The 13,202-nt window shown below is 38.5% G+C and overlaps 1 protein-coding gene across 1 annotated transcript in view; it reads right to left on the bottom strand.

Annotated features, from left to right (window-relative positions):
- Window positions 1–13,202, bottom strand: part of LOC308517138 (serine/threonine-protein kinase TNNI3K) — a 283,922-nt gene that overhangs the window by 41,351 nt on the left and 229,369 nt on the right. Inside the window, exons 22-23 of the mRNA XM_081088195.1 lie at window positions 10,125–10,184; window positions 6,952–7,121 (exon numbers count right to left, since the gene is read on the bottom strand). Of these exons, the coding sequence (XP_080944321.1) occupies window positions 6,952–7,121; window positions 10,125–10,184 (230 nt within the window). The remainder of the gene's footprint in view (window positions 1–6,951; window positions 7,122–10,124; window positions 10,185–13,202) is intronic.

The raw sequence follows: 13,202 nt of genomic DNA on the forward strand, positions 1-13,202 counted from the left end.
TCAAGAGGGAATGATGTGCAACTAAAATGTTCTAAGATATCATTTTTGTTTGGGAGTAGAACAAATATACTGAATATAGAATGTGTTAAATAATGTGTTAAAGTTTCTAAGGTACCCACTAAAGAATAGAAAAGTGGAGAGCATATTCAAATAATCCAAAAGAATACAGACAAACAAAAAAGGATAAGGTGAGAAAAAATACAGAGAATAAAATTATATGGTAACAATGAATTCAAATTATTTCAGCAATCACAATGAATATAACAATCAATATGACAAAAGGTGTATAAGAACCTCACAGAGAAGATTATAAAATCTAACTAAAATACATTAATGAACATCTAAATAAGTGTCAAAATATACTGTGTTCATGAAACAGGAAATTCAATATAATAAAAATGTCAGATCTTCCTATATTGATCTATAGTTTTAAAATATCTAATCAAAATCCTTTTGTATCTGTGTGTGTGGAAAATGCAAGCTGATTATAAAATTTATATGGAAGATGAAAAAAACAAGAATGGTCAGGAATAGTCAGGATGAGACCTATTCTACCAGATGTCAGGACTTGCAATTAAAAGTTTGCACTATTGGCACAGGGGTAAATAAATATCCCTGTGCAACATAACAGAAAACTGAAAACAGAGCTACCTAAATGTGGACCCTCTATATAGGAAAGAACTACTACTACAGATCAGTTGGGAAAGGAATGCCTATTCTTTTTAAGAAGAAAGGAAAAAATATTCCTAATCATTACTTCATGTTTGTTCTTCATCCTGTTCTCTTTATATCTGAACTACATCTCCATCATCTGCCTCTTCTTTCTTAACTATCTCAACTCAAAGCAACCTCTCCTTTTATAACCCCACTGGGAATTAATGTCAGTCAGTTCTCTTCTCACACATTCTATACTTTTCTTTATTAAAAAGAAATAGGTGGACAATACGCCCTAATGATGAGGAAGTGGGGTGGAAAGAAGCTTGAGTTAGCTGGTGGTTCATTGTTTTTGGACAAAAGGAGATTTGAAATTGATAGAACTGTAGGGATCAAAAACTTTCATAGCCCAACTAATGATTCTCCTAATCCTATATAATAAAAGTATAATATGCTAAGTGTCTGGTCAGCTGGTTGGCCATTCAACCAATCAAAGCATAATATGCTAATGATATGCTAAGGCCTCTCAATGGCTCGCTATGATGTACACTGACCACCAGAGGGGCACTGACCACCAGAGGGGCAGATGCTCCGACCGGTAGGTTAGCTTGCTGCTGGGGTCTGGCTGATCGGGACTGAGTGAGATGGGCCGGACACACCCTGGACCCCTCTCAGGTTCCTCTCAGCCCTGATCACGCACCAGTGGGTCCCTCAGCCTGGCCTGCACTCTCTCACAATCCAGGATCCCTCAGGGAATGTCAGAGAGTCAGTTTTGGTCCAATCCTGCAGGCCAGGCCGGAGGGACCCCACTGGTGCACAAATTCATGCACTGGGCCTCTAGTTTATTATAAATTAAAAAATTTAATATTTACTACATACAGTTAAATCATAAAGAAGATAGTATAGGCACCTGAATAAAGCAGAAAAGAAGAAAATTTCTGTCCTTATTTATGAGTTAATGGGGAATTAAAAATAATTACAATATAAAACAAAATAATGTAAGTGCATAAAGTGGCACAAAGTGCTGTGGCCCTTGGAAAGGCCCAGATGGGGATGAGGTAGCCCCAGAAAAAGCTCCCTCATTAAGCTGATTGAGCTAATACTGAAAGCTGATTAATATTTTGACAAGGTAGAGAGGGGATTAAGATTTAAAATTAAAATAAAGGAATAGGTTGACAGTAGGTAAAGGCCTGAATGGAAAATGGTAGAACTTTCAGTTTGCCTATAATGTATGTTACCAGGGATTCTATTGTTATTTTGTGCAGGAAATTCTTTATTTTGTAGAATTGTCCAAAACATTGTAGAAGTTCAACACTCTGTCTCCAGGGCCACTAAGCATCACGAGCACCTTCCTAGTCATTGGGACTACCAAAAATGCCTCACACGGTTCCCAAAACCCCGGAATGCATTTGAGGAATGACAGTGTCCCTCTCTGACTAGCACCAGTGGAATGTATGATGCTCCGTGGGAGTTAAAATGGAAACGTGTATCATTGACCCTTTGCGGTTCCAGGAAGAGAGACTTGCACTTAAATTTTAGAGGCAATGGAGAATTATTGATGGTTTTAAAGTAGGGTAATGGCATACTTTAGTTCTATAGAAGTAAGAATATGCTGGCAGTAGAGCGGTAAGTGGATTAGGACATGGGGAAGCTGGAAGGGGAGAAGAATTAGAGACTTCACAAAGGAAGCAGATAAGTTACGGTCGGGCATATCTGGGGGTTAACTGTGTGCATGAGTGATGGATGTGTGTATGATGTGTGTGTGTGTGTGTGTGTGTGTGTGTGTGTGTGTTAGAGGGAGGGAGGTGGGAGAGAGAGACAGAAAAATAGGACAGAGTTGAAGCCATGAAATCACAAGAAAACTCAAGAAGGGAGAAACAAGACGGGAGGAGTTTGCAGAGATCATGAACACGGTGCTGAAACTTGATTGTGGTGAGCTGGCAAGAGAAATAAATTTGAGATGAAGCAGGGTTTTGAAGAAAAGAGAACATTTAAGGAGGCAGAGGGAAGTTTCAATACAAAATAGCACATAGGAGAGGTGGTATTAAAAAGAGGAGTATCTGACCTTCGGCGATAAGGAGGAGACACTACTGGTTTTTATTTGATAAATATCTGCTCCACAACAGCAAATGGACCCAATCCTCTCATGACTGTTTTGTTTTTTTTTTCTTTTTCTTTTATCATTCCTTCTAGGAACATCAGTTTTATGATGCTATCGTCCTACTCATTTGCTGCGTTCCGGAAAAACTGTGTGTACATTAAAATTTTATAACTTATATTCAACTTTTATAAGTTGAATTGAATTTTAAGTGCACTATGCAAGGTTTCTATTTAAAGGTACCCTTTGATGGGCCCTTTTGTAACGTGAGAAATTAATTCCAAATGTATGTGTTTTACGGTTCCAAACTCTGCATCTCTGTTTTTCTTCTCCTGGACAGCTAACTAGGTCATAGCATTCTATTCTCAGAGCCCCAGCCCCACACAAACACTAATTGGTTTTCGCATCTGAAAGGTTGTGCATCACTTTGCCATTTCTAAATTTACATGATATAATCCATGTACAAAATGGGAGACTTCAGACCTTGCGGGAGGAGCAAGTGCCACATGCTTAGCTTTCCAAATATATCTAGAGACACAAAATATTTTAAAAGAGGCAGAACTTCAGGCATGCCTTCCTCAATCTCAGATTTCCCCAATTTGTCATTTCAGCAAGAATGACTGAATTCCTTTTTTTTTTTTTTCTAATCCTCACCTGAGGATATTTTTTCCATTGATTTTTAGAGAGTGCGGAAGGGAGAGGGAGAGACAGAGAGAAACACCAACATGAGAGAGACACATCGATTGGTTGCCTCCCACACACCTCCGACCAGGGCCGGGAACCTGCAACCGAGGTAAATGCCCTTGGCCGGAATCAAACCTGGGACCCTCAGTCCACAGGCTGATGCTCTATCCACTGAGCTAGACTTGTTAGAGCAGAATTACTGAATTTCTATTACCTGTGGAGCAATATCTGATACATTTCCCATCTTGACATTGATTTTATAAAGGAAAATAATCATCACTAAAAACAAATATGCAAACAAACAACCAAAACCCCCCATCAAATAAAGAATTATATAATTATAGGCTGCAAACTTACACATAAATGTACCATTTTAAAGATAAGTGTTGAAGGCTCTGAGACCTGAAACTGGGAACATACATTAGTGAGAACTCCAGGCCAAATCTTGTCCTCATTTTTTTAAAGCATGATGCCAGGCTAAAAATTACACTTTGTGTGATTTTAATGAAAGTTAGAATGCCTCTTAGATCAGAGGTTACTAGTACATTGCAGACTTTGGGGAGAGACCGCCAGGTAATCAGCCTTCACAATGTTCTCCTTTGGTCCCAGCTGCTGATTCACCTGGGCTCCCACTTTCCTCTTCCATTTATTCTATCAGCTGCATCCCCTTCCCACAGAGTGACTGGCAGGCTAGCAGTGTAGCATTCTCTCCTCGCATGTGTCTCATACTCGGATGTATATTGGAATCACCTGGGGAATTTAAAAGATTCTGGTGTCTGGGTGTCACCCCCATGGATTCTGGTTTAATTGGTCGTGGGCATTGGTGCCTGTAAAAGCTCCCCAGGGATTCTAATGTAAAGCCGAAGCTGAGAGCCACTGTCTTCCAGGCTGTTAAACTCCTGGCTCTGCTGGAGTTAGTTCATCAGTTCGGGCATCCTCAGGCTCTTTGACTTTAAGAACCTATTGATCTCTTGTCTCACTTGCTCTGTCTTTCATATACTACACAAGCTGAAAAGGCAGGCGTGGGAGGAGTAGCTGAATTCTTTCTCTGACCCAATTCCAGAAGAAACTGGAAGAAGTCTAGCAGATATAAGTACTGGGAAAATATATCAAGTATCTGCAAAGTGCCACTTCCAGTACCAGAGAAATTCTGAAAGCATAGGAGAGTCCTGGGTGAGAATTCCCACTCTGCCTCCATAACCTTAGGAAAGTTGCTTACCCTTTCTAAGCCTCAACTTCCTCATCTATAAAAATTGGAATACTGTACTCCCTAGGGCTCACTTAGATGATTATTCAAAGTGTTTAAAATAGTACCCAGCATGCAGCAGATGCTCAATAGTGATAGCTACTTAAATGAAACAAATAGAGAAAACAGTTAAAGCTTGTTTACTGATTATGCCCCAAATTAATAATAATTATGATTTATAGAGACAATTTATCCAATTTTTTATAAAACTTAACATTTATTATATATTGGCTTTATGCCAATCACACTGCAAAGTACTAGGGATATAGTTATGAATAAAAGATAGTCTTACCTTACAGGTGAATCTTACACCTTAGCTAAATGCTTTACCTATTCTGGAGTTAATTGCAAGCAGTCCAAAGACTGAGCTTGCTATAGGGAAGGTACAACTAGCAAACTGATCTTCCATGCACACTCACAGCAAATGCTTAGAGTGTACCAGGTTGTTAAGAGAAATTTGAATCAAGTAAACAGACAAACACTTACTAGAGTTCCATAACAGTCGTGAAGGAGGGTATAAAATAGCTTATGAGGCTATCAAAAGCTGCATCTTAAAAAATGGGTTTTCCCCACCCCATTCAAGCAGTTATATGAGGAGTGGTAGACCTCTCTGGGTTCTTGAAGGTCAGAGAATCTGTGTTCCCCCAGCACAAACGCACCCAATTGGGATTGCTACTGTGTCTCCCATGCTGTATAGTTGTCTACGAACTGTAAGTTGTTTGACTTGCTTGTATTATAGGAACTTGTATCCTTTGCTTTGGTCTTCTGGTATCTTTCCATCGATCACTCCTGTGACGGTACTGCCTCTCCCAATAACAATCCTGAGAGCTGGTAGGTAACTTTGCCCAAGGTCACTGAGCTGGTAAATGGTAAGGTTAAGCCTGAACCTCCGACGTGTCTGATTCCACTGCCCATCCTCTTAACCTCCGCCTCAAGCAGACAGACCTCAGCTGACTGTGCTTTGGACATATCAAAATCTGACTGTTCAGAGGATTAATTTTAAAATCACAAGCAAAGAATAAGAAGATCAGATGGAACTAGAAGATGATATTGTGACTGAAACTAATCTAATCTTGGCCTGTGAGCCCCTTATGAAATTATGTGAGAGACTGGAATCCAATAAAGCCTTGTGTTCAGTACGCCCAGTTTTCAATCAAACTTGCTGATACTTAATCTCATGACATTCCTAGATTAAAGGCTTCATGATTCTCTTCAAAGCTGCAGCTACAACTCTTTTGTTAGACCGGGAATATAACAACTGCGGCTAAAGAGGCAACAGTAGCTGTTTGTAGATGGTGTCAGGTCCTTGCTAATCTTTCTCCACCTTAATGATAAATATTTGTACTCTGATGACAGTGTGTGTGAGTGCACATAGGTAACAGATCATGTGTAAATGCTCTGGAGTTCATGTGGAAGGATGGAGATTTTAAGCCAGTCGTTTCTGATTTTCCATGGGTTGTAGTGCACACTTTCTAGGGTATCTGTTGGGCTCACAGTGATTGCCTCTTCTGTTTCCCATCCAGAACAAGGGTCCCTGGCCACCATGTTTATATTCATGAAAGATGACCATACCTCCACTTCAACCACATTTGCTTAGACTAGAGGTGGCCATTATATACAAAAAGGGCCAATCACAAACTCTAGGAACACATGAGCAAGAAATAAATGCTATGGTTATATAGCCTTGAGTTTTGGCTGAATAATATTCTATTGTATGGATACCACATTTTGTTTATTCATCTGGTGATGGATGTGTGTGTTGTTTCCATCTTTTGGCTATAGTGCTGCTATAAACATTTGAATACAAGTATTTGTGTTCAATTCTAATGGGTATATATATAACACCTAGGAGTGGAGTTGCTGGGCCATGTGATAATTCTAGAATGCTGACCTTTCCATGTTCAGATCTGCAAAAAGAATTCTTAGTTCCTGCATAAATAATTCTTCATTGGATTCTGTAAGATAACCCCAGAATATTTTCAGTAATTTTCCTTTGTTGCTGTAGCTAGACAATTCTTGCTTAAGCTAGAGTTAATTGCTGTTACTTGAAACTCAGAGAACCTAAACTAATAGACTATATATATATATATATATATATATATATATATATATCATAATATTATTAAAGAAATGGGCTCAAAAATTCCTCTTTCAAAGTTTGCCACAAGGGTGGTAAATCCCCCGTGACACTAATCAAATTGGGTGACTAACCTGATGAGATTCCGGAATCTGACTTGCCTCTCAGACTGTTGCTTAGATGACCCCTTACCTTTGGGACCAGGCGGCATAAGACCTTGCGTTTAGAGCATATTCCAATTCAAAACGACTCCTTAAAGCTGCCACATGGCTCCGGCCAGGTCCTCCTTTGCTCACCAGACAATCAGAAGAAGAGGAAGGAGAGAGAGACCCGCTGCTGTTACTCGATGCAGGAGACATCAGCTGAGTGAAGGAGGAGCAGTTTCAATTACTTAATAAATCCAACAGGCTTAAAGGCATAGGAGAGAAAATGGCTTTATTTTAACCTTCTAGTCTAGAGATTTCTCATATTTTAATTTTTATTCCTCGCAGCTTGCTTTTGGCTTTTCCTTTTGGCCTCTGATGGCAACATCTGGCTAGCTTACTTTACTTTTGTGACCTAGTTCTGTATTGAGGGCTGGCCCGTTAAATGTATGCTCATTTTTCAGAAAACAGAGTAGGCTCAAATCCGATTCATGAAATAGATATTTAAAAGGTTATTATTTAATGGTTAAAAGATGTTCTACATTTTTTACAGTGGTGATAAAATTCATGGCAGAGTCCTTTAAATTGTAGCTTAAAATTACTTTTACATAAAATTATTCCCTTTGCATAAAATGAATTTACACTTTTCCAAGAATGTGTCCATTTTATAAAATGAAGAATAATGTCTGGTAAGTATGAGGACTAAATAGAGTTGTGAAAGACTTTTTAAAAATAGTTACAAATAGTTAAGCATAACTGGAAAACAGAAAAGTATGAGGAAAGAAAATGAGAAAGATAAGAGGAAAAATAGAAGAGTAGTTTTCTTGAGTTTTTTACAACCTTGCTGCCTTGCTGTTTTTTCATTCTACCTAACCCAGCTCAGAACATTAGTGCTATTGACATTATAATTTCATAAGACATGTAGACGGTAGACTTTGGTTTAAAAAAATAACATATGTAAATTCTAGGCTCTTCATAGTAGCCGCGACATTTCTAAGTAAAGCTCTGAGAGTCATGTCATGTTGGTGTTGAAACAAACCTTCAAACTCTTCAATGATCAAATTTCTTCTGTGTATCATTTTTAAGTCAGCTTGGTAGGCTGACGGGGACCTCCAGTGATGAGGAACTCACTGCCTCCAGATTTCTTTATTTATCTCAGGAGAGCTCTAACCATTAGAAAGCTCTTTCTCAAAATAAACCAAATCTACTTTTGCACTTCATATCCATATGTTGGCCCAAAGAAAACAAGGCCAATCCCTTAGCCATATGATAGTTCTTCAGATATTGAAAGACAGCTGTTGGGCTCATCCTAATTTTTTCTTCTCTGGGACAAGCATCCCAGCTTCCTTTAATTGGTTCTCAAATACATGATTTTCAATCTGTTCACCTCTTTGATCTCTCTTTTCTAAAGTTTTTGTCCCAGTTTTAATTATCCTTTTAAAAGGACATAACTGGGTATTATTTCCTTTGGCCATCTCAGAACAGAGAAGTCTCTCTTAACTTTATTTTAAATGAAGATCTGATGAGCAGTGCCTTCTTGCCCTTGGTCTACCCGTGGTCAGCAAACTGTGCCTCGCGAGCCACATGCGGCTCTTTGGCCCCTTGAGTGTGGCTCTTCCTGAGCCTTAGGAGTACCCTAATTAAGCTAATAACAATGTACCTACCTATATAGTTTAAGTTTAAAAAATTTGGCTCTCAAAAGAAATTTCAGTCGTTGTACTGTTGATATTTGGCTCTGTTGACTAATGAGTTTGCCGACCACTGGTCTAAACCACTGATTAAAACGTTGAAGAGCAGAACGGATAGAGCCCTATGAAACTTCCATAAATCAAGCCCCTTAAAGCTGATTATGGTCCAATAATTAGTGTAACCCAGTCCAGCAAATTCTCTTGCATATTGTCCATAATTATTCATCTTCTCCACTAGAGGAGATTTGTGCTAAGAGGCTTGGTCAATATAACAAGACAAGCTAATTTAGCAGATCTTAGTATTGCTCCTGTTTCTGGAATCTACCCTATGATCTACTTGGATATATTCCCAGGCTTGAAGCAATCATATTTCAGACATAAAGGTTCAAAGCGAGAGAGTACTTGGAAATCAAGGCATCTCTCCACACCCAAGGCCTCTGGCTGATGCTTTCGTTGGTGGGGCATCTGCAGCCCCACGAAATATATGACTTCTCCCCACATTGTATGTTTCAGGACAGAGGAGAAGGGAAAGGACGTTTTATGCCCAAAGACTGAAGTTTCCTTCTACTACGCAAAAGGCTACCTCTTTAAAGGAACCAGTTAAGAGTGATGAGCCAGAGTTATCACTGCAGATCACAGCAGGCAGCAATTGTAGACTAGAAAGCCTCTTCCACTCGACTAGATTCCAGTGACTATGTTGAGATTTTTTGGGGGGTGGAAGGGAAGAAAATATTCTTTGACTAGTTCCACTTTGAAATTTAGTTGTGCAATCTCAGGTTGATGCTGTTTCCCCCCACTTCATGCCCCTTCTCTCCATATGTGCGTATATATGCAGGCCTGTAGGTGTGATGCTCGTTCTCCTATTCTATAACTCTCATTTGCATTTGGGAATATATTATTTTTGAATTAGTGCTCATGTTTTACTTCCTTGCCTATTTTCAAATGCTATCTCCTTACCAGGTGTATAGAAAATTGAGGCAATTATAGAGAAAATTAAAGCAAGCAGCTCCTTGATATTAAGGGAAGAAAATTCCATTAACCTGATTACCAACATATTTCACTTTGTGCAATATATGTGTAGCATAAAAGCAATGCCTCCCAATTAATGTATGCACTAATTATAGTGATAATTTTTCCTTTTCTCATTGAACATAAATGAACAATGGCTTAATATTTTAGCTTAAGTGTCACTATATGTAGGAGCATGTATATAAAAAATTAGTTTAAATAGTTACGTTCTAACACATTTGTTATTATTTTCAAATTTCTACATATCAATATTTTTAACCTGGGTATGCCATTTGCCTGCCTGATTGTTATTGAAAGGGCCCCCAATTGACCCTGGCTTTGCCTTTGTCTCCCTAGACGCAGCCAGTTCTGCTCCACCCTGGGAGACTAATTAACAAGGTGAAATAGAACGAAGTTATGGACCCTCACACCCTCTTTCCATGAGCACCATTTACCTACATTCCCCAACATCCTTGGACAGTCAGGACTATTTTAATGAACACATTTCAGAAGCTAAATTTCTTACCTCAATGTTGCAGAGGCACTCTTCTAACTTGGTAACAACTTCAGAAAATTCAGGTCTTCCCTGTAAAATAAAGAAAGGACTTGTCTCCCCAAAGAATAAAAGAAAGGCAACACTGCTTGGATTTTAAAATAGGGTATTTGCATTTGTAAAGAATGAGATAAACAAAAATGTATATTTTTATTTAAAATACACTTGTATTGAAGTGTTAATTGAATGTTCCTTTGCTGTTCAGGGAGGGATGTTGAGTCTCCTGATAAGAGTTTTAAGTCAGAATTTGCAACTACATTCAGATAATAAAATAGTGGAAAAGCTTTAATTAGCTTTGCATGTTTTTAAATGGCAAGTTTTCCTCTTCAAAAGGAAAGAATAAAGTGAATGCTAAAAACTATTAACTATTTCTGTGCCTTCTACTGTCCAAGTCTCTATAGGAAAAGAATTGCTAAAGCTAATTTTATAATTAGCTTCACTTTTGAAAATACCATCTCAGATTCAAAGCTAAGATCAATAGAAAACTCACGACCATGTCCCATTTTATGGGTTTAAGATAAACTTTGTACCTTCAAAAAGTGCCATTAAAGACATTGTCCACTATGAACCTCCATGTCTGATGAGTCTGGTTAAACAGACATTTATCATAATCTTATTACATTTCATGTTTTGTTCTAGTTGCTAGGATTAGAAAAGTGATTAAGAATCTATGAAAAAAATTCTTGGAATTTTTGAAAATGTTGGTCTCTTCTGAAGAAATTATATACCTCCTTTGTCCGATCCTAAGGACTACATAACCTATCATTTCTCCTTTTATGAAACTTTCACTGCCGGGAGGTAGATAGCCCAATTTAACATTCAGGTGCAATAACCAACTAATTTAGATTTTTAGTAGAACAATTTCTCCCTTAATATCTAACTCTCCCCCGAGGATACTGCTTCTCCACAGCCCTCCCAAGTGGAAGCTGTTTTCTCTTGTATATTCCTTGTACCTCTAGGTTGGTGGGGGCTGCGATGGGGCGAATGTGGGTCTTTGTCTTCCTCACTTTCAAATGCTTTCTCCTCTAAAAACTACCAGCTTTTTCAGTTATTCTGTTGAGTCATGCTCCCTCATCTTTGAAGGTTTTAATGTCACTGCTCACTATCATGCTCTTAGTGTTTCATTATCCACGTAGATAATTATTACAATGGCCTGACCTCTGGGTTCCTTGGTCTCTTCTTTTGCAATGATCTGATCCTCCACCTTCCCTTAGTCCCTTAGCTCCCTTGGTAATACCCCTAGGCCCTGTTACTGACAATGATGGATAGCCCTCCTTGTACTCTGTCCTCTCAAGCTCCCTCAGATCACTCTTTAGACTCCAAGTCCTTTCTTTCTAATTCACTTCTTCTGGAATCACGGTGCCAAAAATCTTTGACCACACAAACCATCTTATCAGTTAAAAAAAACACCCAACTTTTTATTATGGCCATTTTCAAATATACCCTAAAGTAAGAAAGAAGAGTACAATAACTCCCCCCATGTATATGTTATTCAAACTTAAAAACCATGTTTCTGCTAATATTGTTTCATCTAGCTATCTATTGTCTAATCTATATTTCCTGTTTTTTTTGTTGTTGTTGTTCATTTTGCTCTCTTGTCACTGTCTCTCACTCACCTCATTTTCTCCCTTACTTTGCTTAGATTTCATTGACAATCATAATCAGTCTCTTCCACACAGCCTCAACTCCCTTGCCTTATCATTTATTTTGTACACTACTGGAAAACTCTCCATGTTAATTAAATACATCTTAATTGATCTTACTTCAAAATCATGACCCTCTAACTACAAGTGGGCCCTCAGTACAGCCTAGAGAGCATTCTACAAATTTCTAGCTTACTTCCTCACACTCCACATAGCTATTTTGTACCTTCCTCTCTTTCCTCAAACCTCTAGTTCCCACTCCTACATTGACTACCACCTATGTCTAAACCCACATAATCTACTTTCACTTCTATTTCGATAGATGCACTTTGCCTACTTCTATCCAATTCCTTCACTGTGTGCTAGTTCTTATCTCTACTAAAGGACATTGCTCTAACAATAATTCTCCCTTTTATTTTTTTTTGCATCATTGATGTTCCCTTTCTATTATTTAATCCCATCAACACAGAGTCATACTATAACTTTGCCCCAGTTAAAAACAAATAAACAACAATATGATAAAACTCTTGACTCCACTTCTTCCTCAAGCTATTACTCCACTTTTCCGTTTATCAAACTTGCTCTAAAGTCTTGCCTAAATTTACAGTTTCCTATTTGCCTCCTTTGATTTGCCCTCTACCCCAATCAAGCTTTCTTCTATTATACTCTGCTGAAACTGCTCTTGTCAAAGACACAAAGACCTACCTCCTTATCACTAAATGTAATGGTTAGGTCTCAATGCCCATCTTACTTGAAACAGCAGTAATTACAAATAATCATTAATTTGTCCCTGAAATATCTTCATTTGAATTTGAGATCATTACTTTCTTATCATGCTTCTCCTCTCTCACTTGCCATTTCTCAGTCTTCTCTTTTGGTTTCACTTCCCTCTATCTTTAAATTTTGGATTGTACCAGGACTCAGTCTGGAGGTCATTTTTCCTCCCTCTATTTAGAGTTAGTTGAAGATTTAATTCAGTCTCATGGCTTTATAAAACAACTCCCAAATCTTTACATCTAGTCCAGTATTCTCTCTTCAACTCTAAACTTATACATGCAGTTTCTTGTATTCATAGTCTTCCCTACTTCAGCAAATGGCAATTCCATCCTTTCACTTTCAGAGGCCCCAAACCATAGGATAATCTCTGAATTCTCTCTGCTATACTCTTGCCTCTAATCTACTAGCAAACCGTACTCACTCTGCTTCAAATGTATGCAGAATCTGAATGGACAAGTAGCACATACAGTGGGGCCCTGACTTACAAGTGTCTCGACTAACGAGTTTTTCGAGATACGAGCCATCTCTCGGCTGATTTTTTGCTTTGAGTTGTGAGCTAAAATTTGGGTTACGAGCCAGCTTCAGATACCCCACCGGTAGTTGGCGCATCGAATGTCATGGTGCACACCAC

The sequence above is a fragment of the Myotis nattereri genome, assembly GCF_964212035.1.
Source record: "Myotis nattereri genome assembly, chromosome: 3".
Taxonomy (NCBI): Eukaryota; Metazoa; Chordata; class Mammalia; order Chiroptera; family Vespertilionidae; genus Myotis; species Myotis nattereri.